This window comes from Prionailurus viverrinus, chromosome C2 (assembly GCF_022837055.1).
Source record: "Prionailurus viverrinus isolate Anna chromosome C2, UM_Priviv_1.0, whole genome shotgun sequence".
In the NCBI taxonomy this organism is placed as follows: domain Eukaryota; kingdom Metazoa; phylum Chordata; class Mammalia; order Carnivora; family Felidae; genus Prionailurus; species Prionailurus viverrinus.
The window spans coordinates 24345478-24363561 of NC_062569.1; the positions used below are offsets into that span (position 1 = coordinate 24345478).

Consider the following 18084-nt stretch of genomic DNA (forward strand, 5'->3'; position numbering starts at 1 on the left):
TCGGATGCCTAACTGACTGAGCCGCCCAGGTGCCCCTAAATATTTTTTTTAATTTATTTATTTAAGTAGTCTCTACACCCAGCGTGGGGCTGGAATTCACAACAGCGAGATCAAGTGCTGCATGCTCTTCTGACTGAGCCTGTCAGGCTCCCCTAGAACAATGTATTTAATTTGAAATAAACTTGATCAGTTTAAAGATAATAAACTAAATCATATTACAATGGTCCTAAATAATGTATTTGTTGTTATATACATAGAAGACCCAAGGGAACTAATTTTATCTTGCTTTTAATGTTAGTAATATGCCTTTATATTAATTACATGGTGATAATCAGCTTTTAGAATGGGAAATGGAAAAAATATATCTCACTTATAATGGCAACCAAAACTTGAAAGTGTCTTGAAATAAATATAGCAATGTAGGTATAAAAGCTATATGAAGAAAATTATAATATTATTGAAGGATATAAAGCAGGGGTTGAATAAATAGAAAAGTGATAGCATGTTTGTGGATGAGAACACATCAAATAAAATGAATATTACTTCTTCCCAAATTAATATATAAATACATTAGCATTCCAATTATAATCTAAGAGATAGATGAACTTTTTAAAAACTGGACACAGTTATTTTAAATTTAGTGCACAAAAGCTTTACAGTAATTAATGGAAATAATATAGTTTAGTGGTTAAGAGCATTGGGTGTGGGCTTATATCTGTTATTTGAATCTCAGTTCAACCAACCATTTACTAGCTACATAATCCTAGACATTTTACTTAAATTTTCTAAATCTTTGTTCTGTTAGCAGTAAGATGAGGGCAATGACAGTATTGACTTTGTAGAGTTGAAAACACATACTGCTCACTAAGGGTTCTTGTTTGTAGTTGGGGTGGTTTTTACTATTACTATCATTGTTAAATATGTTGGAGTTACCACAGCATTTAGGGGGAGGGGAGAATGGTAAAGGCATTTGGCAAAGAATGGCAATTATTCTGTAAATATTCTGTGATCAAGCCAGTATAACAACAGTGTGGGAGTCAAGAGAGATCAGTGGAATAAACTAAGAACAGGTCCAGTTACATATGGATTCTTTTTTTTTTTTTTTTAGTGTGTTTATTTAGAGAGAGAGAAAGCGAGTGGGAGAGAGGGAAGGGGACAGAGAGAGAGAGAGAGAGAGAGAGAGAGAGCGAATCCCAAGTAACCTCCATGCTGTCAGCACAGAGCCTGATGTGGGATACAAAGTTCAAAGACCAAAAACCAATCAACCAACCAACCAACCAACCAACCAACCAAAAAGGAGACTAGGAGAAAATAAGTATCAATGTAGGACTTTTGGAAGCAAATAACTGAAAACCTCATTCAGAATAACTTCAAGTCTAAGGATGTTATTAACACACTTTGCAAGAAGTCTAGGGGCAAAATGGTTCTGCTGCATTAGTTCAGTAGTTCAGACTCCTCATCAATGATCCAGGTTTCTTTCTGTTTTTCTGTTCTCTCCTCATTGTGTTGGCTTTTGTCATCAAGTGTATCTCTTCATTGTGCCCTTTCTTCTTTCCAATATTTGAAAATACTGCACAGTAAAGGATCTGATGACAGTGAACCAAGTCATAATAAAATCACCCCAAGTTGTACATTTGTTTCTCATTTTTCTTTTCTTTAGTGGAAGAAAAAAGTCAACTAAGGAAGTGTTGTAATAATGAAAACAAGTTCCACAGACAAGGAACAAAACATAATAACTGCACTCAGGCATTTATGATGTATGTGGCCCACTGCATTTGTGAGGAAAACTAAACAAGAATATGGAAGATCAGATTCTGGATAATTTAGACAAAATCAATCAATTACTGAATAAGAAAGTATTATTAACCTACTCTTGGGAGTCACTTAGTAAGATTTAATTACTCCCTGTACATGTTTAAAGTCCTATAGATTCTTTACATAGAAATAATACTTTGCTAAAGAAGGACTGAATATTTAGCCAGATCAAATTTAAGAAAAAAACCTTGAGTTTCATCACAAGCTGTTAAAGCTATTATTTTGTACTAGGTGACACCCCGTTTAACATCGACCATATTGTTAATAGTTATGGGATTTTATTGAATTAATGAGACTGTTATCATGTAGTAGAATGTCTTGCTGAGTTAATTGAAACTGCAGAGATTATATAAATGGTATTAATGAACTTTGACTGCCTGATGCCTCAGCTTTAATAAAGACTGCTTGGTGGGCTAAATGAACACAGGCAGATAAAAGAACAGGTTCAATTTTGTGAGCCTACAGGCTGTTGATGAAGAAAACTTCGTTACCTTTATGTTCAACTGGCATGAGTTTGGAGTGCAGTGACTACTAACGATCCAGCAGGGATAAAGACTTTAAGCAAGCAGAAATGCTGATGGTATAGATGAAAGCAAAATACACATTTTGGGAACCAATAAGTATACTAGACAATATATTGTGTTTTATTATGCTTTGTCAAATTAGAGCATATTGAATTTATGATCATTCTTTCTAAATAGTTCTCTTTTCCTTTAAAGATGCCTATACACTTGCCAGTTGTAATTATTAATCAGGTTTTACTAGTCTAGAATTAAGAATAAAACCAACAATCTCTTCAAGTCTATTTGAGAAAATACCCCCAGTTTAGTTAGAAGTCAACAGTGAATTTGTAAAAGGTTGTCCTAATGATATTCAGGGAACTCTTAATTTCCATTATACAAAGAGCACCCTTATTGATTTGATATATGGTTTAATGTTCTCCTTTTTTTCATTTCTAATATTGTAGTTCAACTTTTACCAGTACATTGCTATATGGAGAGGTAGATATTTAATCAGCCAGTCACCATCCAGTGAATACCTTCTATGTGGTGAGCCTGTAGCAGGAGCTAGATTTTTGTATCTACACATAGATATAATTTATCACAGTTTATAATTATATAGTCATTTCTGTGCTTATTTTATTATTGTGTGTCTTGCTGTCTGGACTGCAAGCTCCATAATGGTTAGGAACTTGCCCACTTCATTTACATCTGTGTTCTCATCATTATCATAGGTAGCTAATAATTACTTAATTTTTAGAGAGAGGGAGAGAGAGAGAAAGCACAAGTGGGGGGCGGGCAGAGGAAGGGGAGAGAGAATCTTAAGCATGCTCCACACCCAGCATGGAGCTGGACTCAGGGCTCGATCTCATGACTCTGAGACCGTGACCTGAGCCAAAATCAAGAGCCCAGTGCTCAAACGACGGGGCCACCCAGGCACCCCTGTTTTTGAAATATGAATTTGGAAGGTGAATGATGCATGAGCAAATGGAGACTCTGTATAGTGTCACAGAAACCAGAAGGAAGAGAAAATTTAAAGAGGGTTGGAAGATGCATTTAGGCAAAAACTCATTCTTGTTAAACCAGCCATTAGTTAGAGAATACATTGAGAGGGAAAAGACCCAATCAGAAGATCACCGCCACCATCAGCAACGACAAAAACCTAGTGAGAAACTAAGCAGTTTTACCAACTTTTGGGCTAGAAAATGTGTTGTTCTTTAAAATACCTATTTTCTTCAAGTTAATGTTAATGCAGTGCCAATAAAAATTGCAGTATTTTGTTTAGCATTTTATTTAAATGATACTTCAGCTTACCTTCTAATTAGAATAGACAAGATAATTTTGAGAAAAAGAATAGAAAATATGACAGACTAGAATATTTTGCAGCTCAAGTCATTAAAATAGTAAAGTTCTTGTCAATAATGAACAAACCAATGGAATGCCAGTAAAAGCTGAGAAAAAACAAGCTCTAGCAATTCAGTGTATGGTAAAGATGACATTTCAAAACTCTTGGGAGAAGATTGGTTATTCAAGAATTAGTTGAACTCTTGCAGAGAAAAATACCGATTTATTCTTCAGGGCAAAAATAAATACCGGATGGGTAAAGAATTAGCTGTGAAAAAGAACACTACATACTCACCTAACCTCAATATAAGGAAGGTCTTTTTAGGCATGGAAGCAAAGCAATCCATGAAGGATGATGTCTTGATTTGACAGTTTTAAAGAATACAGCTTCACTGTGACATAAGATATCATCAAGATTAGAAGACAAATGATGAATGTGGACAAGCATATGTAACAAAAATGACTACAGGTTCCTATCCTGAGTTGGTAAAGAACTATAACAAATCATCAGGAAAAAGGAAACACTTCATTAGGAGAAAATGGGCAATTTATTAAATAAAAATGGTCAATAAAATTTTTGTCAGTCTCACTAGCATTTAAATAAGGTAAACCATTTGACTATGAAGTTTTAAAGGATTAAAATAAAACAAAACACTACAAGTTAGGATGTATGAAGTGGCAACTTTTATGCCCTAAAGTGAGGGAGTTCTTTCTGAAAGGGCAGCTTAATTGTGTATATATCAGAGACTTTAACAAATGTCTTTACTCACTTACCCAGAAATTCTACTTCTAGGGACTTTATCCTAAGTTAATGATCAGAAATAGGCAAAAAGATTACCATAAGGATATCTAGCATAGTTTTTAATTTCTTTTTTTTGGTCCCTGCCTTCCTTCCTTCCTTCCTTCCTTCCTTCCTTCCTCCTTGTCTTTTTCTCTTTTTTTTTTTTTTTCCTTTTCTATAGGTACAGTAAATACAAGTATTATAGTAAGTAGCTTGTACTTTGATGATTAAATTATGGCACTTGGTGTTTGGAATACTTTGAGATTATTCCAGGAGAATAAACACCTCATGATGATTTTAAAGCATACTCAGCAGCACTTAATTCCATTTTTTTCTGGATCTCTACCATGCTCTTCTAAGGGATCATCAAATAGTCATTTAAAGTTTTGTTTATTAAGGACGTGGTTAATTAAAAAGATTGAAGTGGTGTGTGGTAATTTGTCTTAATCACAAGTAACTATTCAATGTATCAGAGATTATTTTGCACAAATGTCATAAAGTCCTAATTCAAGGCTAGTGATAACTTATGAATGAACTCTGATAGAGTTCACTTTCATCTTATTTTGTGCTGACCACTAGCTTTCTAAGAATAGCCTGGTGCTTCTAGGATGTACAGAGGGTTGTGCGACTGCCCTTCCATCATGGGAAGTCTCTGCTTCCACCAGTGAAATTCTTCTCTTTGCTTCCATATTTTATTTTTATTTCCTATAAAGGTGGTGTTTTGTCTTATTGTTTTAAATAAAAGATCATCCATAATTATTAAGCAAAAGGAAAGTGATAATTTACTCACTTTAAGAGGCAGAAAAGAATATAGTCTACTTTTAACTTGTTAAATATGTTTTCTGATGTTTAAGGGGGGAAAAACATTTCATTTAAAAGGCAAATTATTTACCTTTTCCACAATAAAGGATAAATAATGAATTTTTAGAGATAGCTACGTAATTAATATGCTTTTTTGTTTCTGTGCCTATTCGTGTAATTCATGGGTAACACCAATATAAGGAAAAAGAAAATACAATTGGTGAACTCACTAAATAAGTTGAACAGTAACCTTATAGTTGAAGTAGACAGGAAAGAAATTATGGTCGTTTTCAGATTAAACATGTTGAAAATCATACTTCGAAAACTTTGTTTGCTGTCATACCTGCTAGAGATTGTTTCTTTTATTATCCAGCATTTCCAGCTAGCTGACTTCAGCTCTTCCTAAATCTACAGACATCCTAATTTTGAGCCATTATGTAATGAAAACACTGGATATAATTTCTTTAGGTCTACAGTTCTCAGTTGCCCTTCTTACTGCAGATCTTTACACTGTAGCTCATGATTATAATTTGCATAAATGAAATTCATATTTATGAGTACAGATCCTGAAGCAACTGACAGGTGCAAGGTTGTCTGCCATGCCAATTTATTGTTTGTTGTGTCATTTAAACGAGAACTGTTCTCCATGTTTTAAAGGAGAAGAATTTGTGCTGTGGTTGAATTGGAATCAAATTCTAAAAGTAAATAAAATCTCATTTTGTAGCTTTTCATTTTATGCATTTCTCTAAAATATGGAAATGTTGGCAGTAAGGATCAGTTGAAGAAGCGTTTCACTGAGCCTATTCTGTCCACTGGTGGACCCTCAGCATCTTCCCCCTCTCATTTGTCTTGCTCTTACGTTTCAGGGCATGCACGAGCTCTTAGCACCTATAGTCTTTATCCTCCACTGTGACCACCAAGCTTTTCTTCATGCCAGTGAGTCTGCCCAACCAAGGCAAGTTTTTATATGAGCTCCATCTGTTTTTTAAGCCTTGCAGTAATCATTTTAACCTCAGAATCTTTTACGTTGAAGGTACTTTTATAAATTGTAAACATTTGGTTGTGTTTCATGTGGCTGATTATTAATTCCACTTAGTAGTTGTAGTCCTATGGGCTATGGACAAATTTGTAATTGTAATAGTATTTGCAAGTCACAGATCTGTGCCACAAGAAGACATTTAAGTAGCGGATCAAGAAGAAGAAATTTTGGTGTAATGGCAAAGTGCTATTGATTAACAGTATTCATATGTACCATCCTCTAATGAACCATTCTTTCATTACAAGCTTCACAAGCTTTAACTTGATCTGAGATCCTTTCTCCTCACCAGATTTGACTGAGTTCAGGTCATAAATAGGAGACCAGTACTCCAAAGAACCCCAGTCTATAAATAAACAAAAATGGTTTGTCATGTTTTTGAGATACATTAATGTATTCTTTCTAGCAAATAACTTTAGTAATTGTATTTAACCTGGGCTAATTGTTAGAATTTGTTTTCTAACTTTAAATGCCCTAACTGATGGCCCAGAGAAGTAGCCAGGAAGTATCTTGGGAATGGAAGCTGTGAGATTATAAACTTTTGTCAGAAGGATTCCATAGGCTGACCCATCCATATGCAGAACAGAAAAAATTAACACATAACATCTTATGTGTTTATCTATATGATTTCTATTAATTAAATATAGCCATCCATTTTGCTCACCATAAATTAGAGTCTTTGTTAAATTAACTTTTGTTTACTGTATTATAGATTAGTATTTTCTAGTTCATTTTGAGTTTCTCTAATTTTACTGAGTTTATTGGATCTGACTAGAGCACTTGTATCTTAATTACCCTTTATTCAGTTATTCTAAAGTATGATATGGATGAAGTTAGTATTGTGATCCTATTTTCATGCCAGTTTTTATCTTTTTCAAAATGTGTACATACATCATACTCCACAGGAAAGTATAGATGATTGAAAATTACTTTTAAATAATTTGGACATGCTGCTTTAGCAGTTTCAAGCCATTGAAAGGTAAAAGCAACACTAAAATTTGACAGAGGTACTGTCACTGATTAATGGGTATCAAAATATAATAAAAATAGAAGCCGTTAAAAGAACAAAATGTTTTCATATGGTATATTTGACCAGTAAGTAAATATTTTGTTTTGTTTTGTTTTGTTTTGTTTTAGAAAAACAAAATAGATTGTGAAGTAACCAATTTATTCTAGATCAGACACATTCAAGGAATATATTGTCACATTTTGTATTTTTTATTTGTAGCAGTTAGTTATTTCATTGTGGTACAGACAAGGTACCTAGTTTGTTTTTGATCTTTCTAGAAAGAGAAGATTTCACTTGTTAATGGAATTGATTTTTTTATTTAAAAGGATGATTTTTTTTCATATACACATTATATGAAAGTTGGCTTATGAGTATAGAATAAGGTAACCTCTGCAGCATCCCCTTCTATTAAAAACATTATACATTTTGATTATTTGTATTGCTTTTTCAAGTGAGGAGATGAAAATTCTCTTGAACCCTGAGTATCTGGAACATGATGCCTAGTAAGTACAAAAGCTTTCTATTATGTTACTTTTTTACCCCATTTCTACTTTAATAAGGGTCTAACATTAACACTGTATTATTTTTCTAATTTTTAGTGCAATGTTCTCACAACTTATGGAAACTGCTGAACCTTGGTTTTCTACTTTTGAGCATGATGGTCAAAAGGTAAATATTATAGTACAGATATTTTCAATATATTTGGGGGGGAAACAAATGATTTCAGTAAGTAGCAGCATCTAATCAGAGAAGCAAAGCCATTATTACTACTATAAAAAACCAAAAATTTAAAAATACTTACAGAATAAGATTGAATTGGGGATCTAACCCATGTTGCTAGTAATATTGGCAGATGTACAATGGTAGTATAAGAAATTGCACATAAATAGAAAATTTATTTTATATATATATGTATTATCCATGCAATAGATCTTCTTTAAAAATTATTGTAAATTTTAAATGAAGTGCAAATAATCTACTTGATCTGTTGTTATCCTAGTGAGTTGATAGACAGACATGTTGTTACTGAAGTGCATAGCTTAACTTTGTACCAGATAGGTTGTCTTATTTTTACTAATGCATCACTATTGAATTTATACATTTAGCATCAATACCATTTATCCTTACTCTCTCTTATTCTTTTTAACTATAAATTTTATTGTGTGATGTAACTGATATACCATAACATTCTCCTTTTTAAAGTGTACAATTTAGTAGTTTAGAATATTCACAGGATTGTGCAAATGCCCTTACTATGTAATTTGAAAGTATTTTCATCACCATAGAAGGAAATCCCATACCCATTAGCATACTCTGCATTCTCCTACTCCCCGGGGTCTCTGGCATCACTGATATACTTTCACTTTCTATGAACTTGCCTATTCTGGACATTTCATGTAAATGGAACCATATCATATGTGGCCTCTTGTGATTGATTCCTTTCACTAACGTGAAGTTTTCAGTGTTCGTTTATGTTGTAGCACGCATCAGTACTTCATTCCTTTTCATGGCTGAGTAATATTTCGCTATGTGAATATACCACATTTTGTTTATCCATACATCAGTTGATGGACATTTGGGTTCTTTCCCTTTCTGGCTATTAGAATAATGTCACTATGAACATTTGTGTATAAAGTTTGTGTCAACACATGTTTTCAGTGCTCTTGGCATTCTTCTGGGAATAGAATTGCTGAGTTAACTGACATTTTAAGTAAACATATATGCTAACTTAGATCATTATGGTGTTTTCATGGTTATTACATGGTATCGGAAAAATTGCCAGTTATGCTGGCAAGGGATGTCATTAAGAGTTTTTGGTAAATTTTTTTCTATATGATTCATTTGCTTTATGTTGGTGTGATTGTTTGCATTCTGGTCAGAAACCATATATTTTTCTGCCACTTTATTCCATCTTTTAAAAACTGAAATAGATAACTAATGCTTTTTATGCCTTTGGTCTAGATCAGGGCAGACTACTGCCTGTAGGCCAATTTGGTCTGCCATCTGTTTTTATACAGCTTGGGAGTTAAGCATGACTTTTACATTATTAAATGGTTGAAAACTATCAAAAGAAGAATAATATTTTGTGACATATGAAAATTATATGGAATTCAAATTTCCATGTCCATAAAAAAAGTTTTACTGGGATACATCCATGCCTGTTGGTTTCCATAGTGTCTATGGCCGCTTGCTCATTACAACTGCTCATTACAGAGTTGAGTAGTTGCAACACAGACTGTAACCTCTAAAGCCTAAAATACTTGCTGTCTGGCCTGTACAGAGAAAATTTGCCGACCTTCAGCCTAGGTGATAAAGGCTTTCTTCAGCAATATGTCAACATTTTACATTCTGTCAGGATTATAAGAGGTGAAACTTGTAAGCATATTTGATAAACTACTGTGTTTTAGAACAGTGTATTTATTCTTGTCAGGTGATTTGATGAAGTCACAGACTCATGTGAAAAATCAAAATTTTGAACAAAAAGTATTTTAATACATTTAGATATAAGCATCCTGATCATGCAGGGGTCAATTGTATTTTATAACTGTTTCACAGTATCTGCGAAACTGAATGATAAAAATGTGAGCATTACCACTTTTCAGTTTCACCCATTCATGCTGATATCACTGAGTCAAGTTCATGAAATGGCTAAGACAACACAAAAAAGGATATCCATTTTATCAAGGAACATATAGATGTGACCTCTGAAGATTTATATTAATTACTTGCATATATCGATAATATATTCCTAGAAAGCACATCTAATAAATCTGTTCTTCGTCCTCCCCTTTTTATTCTATGTCTTGACCCTGTCACCTTTTTAAAAAGAAGTATGAGCTTCATACACTTCTCTCTCTTTCAGTTCTTCTCTGCTCTGTATGCTGCCTAGGTTAGCAGACATACTTTCCTTAAGACTTTCTTGATGAAGAAAGCAGTGTGTTGGTTTATATAATGGTGTAAAATTATCTCGCTGAATCCCTGTAACTGGCACTGACCTGTAGACTGCATTTTGAGTACCACTTAATAAATGGTTAAAGATTGCTGGTTTTGTTGATACTTGTAGCTGACCCATTTGATTAGATCTGTGAAATGCAAATGGCATTTTTTATTCTAAATCCTGAAGGTAAGGGATATCTAATATTAACTATTTTCTCTTTTGATTTCACTGTTACATAAACTGTTTATCATTTAAGTGATCATGAGCATTACTTGTGAGTTTCTTGAATTTAAGAAATGTTGTTGTAAGTATTAGCACAGGGGACATGTTTTCAAACTACAGTTTATATACACCAGTAGTTCTTAGGCTACTCATGAGTCTCTACTAAGCATTTGAAAAATGGGCTGCATATACTATTGATTTAGTGACAACTCATTCTGTTCAACCTGGAAATTGATTACATGCTTTCATTAAGTTAAACATTTTTAACAGGTTAATTTAGGATCTGTTCTCTCCAAAGCCAGTGATTGTATCTCTACAGAAGTATGTTTATTTAAGACCCTTACAAAATGGCTAGATCTAGTGATCTGTTTCTCATGTGACTGACAGAAACCCTGCCTGAGCTCATTGCCTCCACCTGACACAGTATGGTATTCAGCCACATGAGGTTCTTCATTAAAGAAAAGCTACATGACTAAAATGAGTGAAATGTTGAATTGTTCTTTTTTTTTTTTTTTTTGGTAGAAAGAGAAAGTGTGCATGTGTGTGCACACAAGCGAGTGGGGGAAGGGCAGAGGGACAGGCTCCATGCTGGGCATGATCTCCTTCTCCAAGGGCTCTACTCTGGGCTCGATCTCATGACCGTAAGATCATGACCTGAGATGAAATCAAGAGTCGAAGGCTTAACCTACTGAGCCACCCACATGCCTGACTTCTTCATTTTTAAAGGAAAGTTGGCTTCAGGGAAACACTATCTTTTGAATGTGAATGGTGTCTTACAATTAACATGAATTCCACCCCCCAGATTATTTCAATTTAGTATCAGGAAAAATGTTAGCAAGAATTATAATTTTTTTGAAAATTATAGCACCCTATCCTCTGAAGAGAATACTCAATAATATAAAATGAGACAAAGGTGTCTTGGTTGTGTTATTTTTATAATAAATGACCACAATATAGAGGTATCTTTTTCTCCTGTCTATACGAATTAACAGAAACTAATTGAGCCATAAAAATCGGTATGGTCTTATATCCCTAAATGCACTTTAGGAAGTACAAAGGACTACATTTCTTTTTAAGACTTGAAATGATCCTGGAAAGACAGATGGAACCTCTTCCAGGAAATTTTTCTTTCTGCTAACACATGCCCCTCCTCCTCTGTACTTTGTACCAGCCTGATTAGTGATTGCTCCTATGTGGAATTCTAAGTTTTTTTTGTTAGTCTTCCTCTTCCCTACCCCTTCAAGGGCAAGAGCTTTACCTTCTTTATTTTTGTGCCGCTGAATTTGGTCCAGTGATGAAAAGATGATGTTCCTTTTAGAGATCTCACAGTTTAGGAAGCAGAGAAGTAGAAATGGATACTGTATGTAGTAGTAAAGAAGATGATGAAATAGAACCTGACACTTGAGCCAAATCTTTAAATACACTGGGGAGCTTCTCTGTGGGAACACTAGGGAAGGGATATTTCAGGTAAAAGAATGGCATCCCCAGGATCTCTGGAAGCACAGTGAGAGTAGAGGTTGGCCAGATAATGAAAGGCCTCATAGACCTGGCTCAAGAATATGCCTTTTGTTTTTTGCTTTTGTTTTCTTTTCCTGAAGAGCTATTTAAAAAGTTTTCAGAAGGGGAATTTGGCATACTCCAATATCTTTTTTAGATGGATTACCAGACATTTTGGAAGATTGATTTAAAAGCAGACCAGGGCACTTGGATGGCTCAGTTGGTTAAGCATCCGACTTTGGCTCAGATCATGAACTCATGGTTTGTGGGTTTGCGCCCCGCATCAGACTCTGCACTGACAACTTAGAGCCTAGAGCCTACTTTGGATTCCCTCTTTCTCTCTCTCTCTCTCTCTCTCTCTCTCTCTCTCTCTCTCTCTCTCTGCCCCTCCCCCACTTGCACTCTTCTTTCTCAGAAATAAACATTTAAAAAAATAAATAAATAAAAGCAGACCAAATTAGGGGCAGTGAGACCAGTTAGGAGGAAAGAAATGGTGAGGACCCCAAATCAGGTTATAATAGTCAAGCTGTAGGAGAGAAGACATAGTAAAAGCGTCTTAAGTTGTTCTGAGGAGATAAAATTGGCAAAGCAGGTGTTCTTAGTGGAGGATGGTTTGAGGTGGGTACGGCGAAAGGATGAACATATTTTTGAGCAGAAGATGATAAACTCGGTTGTGGGCCTCCTGAATTAGAGACCCTTTTGCAACCTAAGATTCCTTGCCAACATGCGAATGTATGGGAGAGAACCCAAGAGGCTTCTAAGTTATGAATACAGATTTAGAAGTCTTTGGAAAAACGGGTATTGGTTGAAGCACTGTGTATGAGTGAGATCAGTCAGGGAATCACATGCAAGTAGAGAATCAAACTAAGACCAGATCTGTATGAAAAAGCAGAGTTGCAAAGCAGAAACAAAAGTTTGAGCTAGAGAAATAGAATGAGGATGAGTGGTAAGCAGGTAGTCACAAGAGAATGATGCTGTAAATCCCAAGATTGGAGAGAGATAGAAATTGAGGGCTCAGCATAAGAAAGGGTCACACATAATAGGGAAAATCATCAGACTGGGGATAGTTGAAGTTTCCATGAAAGAATTAGAAAGGGTATAGACTTATCTTTCTTAACTTGGGCTTTGGAATGGGAGGAAGGAAAGTTGTAGTCAGCTACGTAGTTGTTGTTTTTTTGTTTTGTTATGTTTTTTTGTTTTTAGCTCAGCTACACTCTTGGTCTGTAGAGTTTAAAACTCTTCCTACTCAACTATTTAATTAATCAAAGGGCAGTTAGAAAATATCTTCTTTTCTAATACTAGTTTCCTTTTTTTCCTGACTTTTTTATAGTTTTGAGAGCTCAAAGTAAAGCAGTTTTCATTTGCTGTTTTTCATGTTTAAATTTTATGCCACAAGAAATACCTTTTCATCAGAGTATTCCACTTAGGTACGATGGCTGATTAGACAGATTGGCTGTAGACAAGTAGATTAGCAGCCGCTGTAGCGAAAATTATCTTGAAAAATATTTAATTTAATAATTTAATATTTAATGTCACCAGAGAAACTGGTCAAGGGAAGACAGGTAGAAAATATTTTAGAAGGCATTTCCTGGCCTTTACATTATGTGCACAATTCATCTGTATGACGATCAGCATATGATTCCACAGTTTAAGCATTTGTCATGAGATGATTGTCATGAGTTTTTGGTTCTTATTTAAGCTTCCATAGGTGAGTACATTCAAGAATGATGTTTATACATTTGCTCATTTCATATTGAAATAACACATGCTCCATTTTTTTCTGTTTGTAGGGAAAAGAAACACTGATGACTCCCATCCCCTTTGCTAGACCACAGGATTTAGGGCCAACGATCGCTATTGTTACTAAAGTCAACCAGATCCAGGATCATCTACTGAAGAAGCATGATATTGAGCTTTATATGCACTTGAACAGACTAGAAATCGCACCACAGATATATGGGTTGTAAGTACTAAAGTTTACGTTTCAGCTGTATCTAACTATGACTTAGGGTGGTTTCTGTATGTCTCAGATTCATAGAGGTAAGAGCTGGAATTATTCCAGCTCCGCTTCATTTCCTATGTCTATTGTGTCCTATGTGCCAGACCCTGTGCTCATTACTTTCACAGATGATATTTCACCAAATATTCCCATTAACCTTGTCAATTTAGTGTCATATGAGGTAAGAAACTTAAGGCTTACACTGTGTTTATGCATATTAAATAGTGAGGTCATAATTCAGATCCAGGAAGGATTGGCTCCATAATCTGCAGAGCCCAGTGTAAAATAAAAATGAATAATACCCCCCTTAAAAAAAAATTAGTAAGAATTTCAGGATGGCAACAACAGATCATTAAACCAAGCATTCTAAGAAGGGCAGAGTCACACAGGTCATACACACATGAAGCCAGCCCCAAACCCAGCCAGTCCAGCAGTCTAACCATGTGTTTTCCATTTTATTGGGAATTGCATTTGTAGAAGTGAGCTCAGTGTTCCTCAGGGTGAACACAATATGGTAATCATCTTCAGCCATGTAACTTTTGTAACATGCTATCGCAGAAGAATAGGGAGCCAAGCGCTCCTCAGAGACGTGTGTTATGTTTGTATGTGTGTTTATTCAGTGGCTTAATAAGATGAGTAGGAAAATTAGAAAGATTGCAGTTCTAATAAATATAAATTTGTGTAGTGCTGCAACATTGAAACAATAAAACATTCATATCTAGTGCTGGACAGTTCCTTGGTAGATATTTTCTGCAATTCCCATCTCTCAATTAGGTAGAACTTGGAAAATAGAGACAATATTATTAAGATGTACCTAGTAGATGCTCAGTAAATATGAATTTGTTATTTGAATTACAAAGAATTTCAAAAAATCGAAGGTTTAAGACCAGAGCAGAGTCTGTTTATTTAGCCCAAAGAAATATCAGTGAATGTTTTCTTTATGTTCTCATGTTACATACAGTCTTCCACTGATAATAACTCTGCTATCTATCATCTCTGGAAACCCTGAACTGTGATTAAAGATGTCTGCTTTTCTGTTTAAATGGTGCTTATTTTCATTTCTGTAACTTAAACCTAAACTTGTGACTCAAGTTTAAGTCTCAGCATTGAGAGCAGCTCCATCATTCCCATGAGAAATGAGAAAGTTGAGGGTAACATGCATATTGGGCAGTACTGTAAGTTATTAGTGAATCATCATTTACACTTAAAAGTCTGGCTAATGTGTTTGTGATTGTAGACATAAAAAATGTATTTTAAAATAGCTGGTGGCAAGGTCAGGAGTTAAATTCTATATTCCTCTCCACTGTGCACTCAAGTGGTTTATTCAGATCCCAAAGCCTATTTTACACCCTCAAAAATTGTTTACTAAAGTCTAGATATTGGTCTTAAATATTGGGGAAAGAATTTAATGTTGGACATACTTATCATTTCTTTGAAATGCTTTATTGTTTATTAACTTTTCGAGATGGTGCTTTATATTGCAGTGGTGGGTGGCATGGGCTTGGGTAAGATGATTTATAAACCATTATGTTCCAGTTTCCTTTTCAGACATTAGTTTCCATCAGCTTTCTCGTCATCATAATGATTCCTAGAGCTTCTTTGACATCTGACCAGCACCCTCCCAATAAAATTCCATGATCCATGACATAATCATTCTTAGTCCTTTCAACTTTATTTTTTAGCAGTAACCATAGCTGACTCATTTATCCCATTATTTTAGTCATAGAATCTCATCTGCATTAACTGAAAATGTACATATTTTTTTAAACTTCGATGAAGTCACTCGTTCTCTTAATTGGTCTCTACTGCATTTTATAGTGCAAGGAGTTTATCTGTTCACTTCATTTATTAAATTTGATTGTATTATTTCTATTTGTGGGACACATGTAGTTCAATTTTCCTTTGTCTTTATGCTACTTTCAGTTGTACTACTCATCTGTATATTTCCTGTTGATTACTGTTAGCATCTTTGGGGCCAAGGAAAAATAAGAGTATAGTATGCAATAGCATTTAGAAGCACAGACTTTGAAATGAAACAGATCTGTTAACCGTTTTGATCCTTGGTTTCTTCATTTGTGAAATGGATATTGAAAATAATGGTACTTACTTCATCGGGTGTCTATGAGAATTAAATTATAATATACAGAAATCATAGTGCTGAATGTGTAGTAGGCATTCAGTATCATTCAATATATGTTGGCAGTCCTTCTATTACCATTATCTGTCATTACCATTCCCCAGTTAGGATGTCATGGCTCTGTGAGTATGATGTTCTGCGTGTTTCATGAACCTTTCCACCTCTGGCTTTCTATGTTTTCTTCACCAAAGCATATGAATAGCTTCTACTTAGGTGGAAACTTAACAGCTGTCCTTCAGACCAGTGCTTCTAAAGAGCCAGTATAGAGCTGAGGAGTAAACTTCTAGAAACAGATTATAGCAATTTAGCAAAATAATTTTGTGTCCCTAAGGCTAAAAGAATATTGTAGGTTTGTACTTCAGGGAAATGAATTGACATAGTTTGTTTTGTTTTATGTCATAAAAGTAATATTAATCTAAGTAATTGTTGATGCTACTGTCCATTCCTGTTGAAATCAAGCTGGTAATTTAGGCTGACATTCAGTATTCATGCTTAAAAACAATTAGTTGACACTTTGAGTACATTATCCTCAAGTTACAAACACAAAATAATCAATTTTCAGTTAATAAAAACTGTTCTTCTTTAAGATATCAGAATTCATAATAGGCATCATCTAAAATGTGCTTTTGCTTGCCTTTTTTTTTTAATTTTAATTTTTATTTTTTTAATGTTTATTTATTTATTGAGAGAAAGGGAGAAAGAGAGAGAGAAAGAGAGTGTGTACGCATGCATGCATGAGGGAGGGTCAGAGAGAGAATTTGAAGCTCAATCCAAATCTGCCAGCACAGAGCAGGATGCAGGGCTCAGTCCCATGAAACATGAGATCATGACCTGATCCAAAATCAAGAGTCTGATGTTCAACCGACTGAGCCACCCAGGTGCCCCAGAATTTTGATTTTCAAACAAGTATTTTCTTGTATACCGAAATGTTTTAACAAAATTAGAAAATGATATGATAAAAATGCCAATAATGAATGTATCAATGGGAAATGTTATCAGTATTAACAATTTGCATAGAATGGGGAATAAATCATATATATGTGAGAATTTAAGTCTGCTTTATAATATGGTTATAATTATCATTAAGAGATGTTGCAGTTACTCCATTTTTAGAAATAGTTTAGTTCTGTTTTTTGTAAGAGAATATATGTGGAAGTCTCCTGATGTGGCAGATGAGCCATATACAAACATACTTATTGTATTTTGCTAATAAATTTATTTAACAAAATTAGAATTAATAATTAGTATAAAAACATTAATTGTACTAACATTGGCTAAAGTCATTCCAAATTAGCTTATCTAAATTTTAAGTAAATTGATGATACTTATCTTGAAATGTGCGAATTAAATACCCATGAGATCTTGAATGTTATATAATAATTTGCTTACTAGTGCTATTATTTTATGTACTTAAGTACATTATCCCCTGGATAATTGTAGCTGGTTTTTGTGTTACAAAATGTTAAATCAATCAGCTTACTGTTTAGTTAAACAAAGCTAATTTTAAGTTAAATGTGATATTATAAAATGATATTTCCTAGAAGTAAATTACACTGTTTTTCATTAACTTTATGAATTATTACTCCTGTTGCACTTTGATCAAAGTTTCTCTTGCTTTAATGCAAATCATTAACATTTTGAATTGTCTTTTGTTTGCCAGTTATTGATGGGTATCAGACTTTTAAAATTTTAGTTCTGTAGGGGCCTGTCAGTGCATGCTGATTAACATCCAAAGCAAATATTGACTACATTATTTCCAGCTTTCCAAGGTAATTTCTAAGGGTTGCTTTTTTTGGCATCTTCATTTTTAGTATGACAATAGGAATGTGCTGTGATTTCATCACATAGGGGTTATTTTTGTGCAAAAGCCTCTAAAGTACCAGTGTTAAGGTTCCATTCCCAAGTATGTGCTTGTTTGAGTCCAAAAGACTCTTAATCACAGATTCAAGTATAAAGACTGAATACCATTTTCACTTAATACCATAATACTATTTTATAGAGAGAC

At 34.3% G+C, this 18084-nt stretch overlaps 1 protein-coding gene across 6 annotated transcripts in view; it reads left to right on the forward strand.

The window, feature by feature from the left end:
- Positions 1–18084, forward strand: part of TBC1D5 (TBC1 domain family member 5) — a 583027-nt gene that overhangs the window by 357957 nt on the left and 206986 nt on the right. For all 6 annotated transcript variants that reach the window (XM_047875577.1, XM_047875576.1, XM_047875579.1 and 3 more), the window contains 4 exons: positions 6108–6196; positions 7739–7789; positions 7886–7955; positions 13734–13906. In XM_047875577.1, the coding sequence (XP_047731533.1) occupies positions 6108–6196; positions 7739–7789; positions 7886–7955; positions 13734–13906 (383 nt within the window). The remainder of the gene's footprint in view (positions 1–6107; positions 6197–7738; positions 7790–7885; positions 7956–13733; positions 13907–18084) is intronic.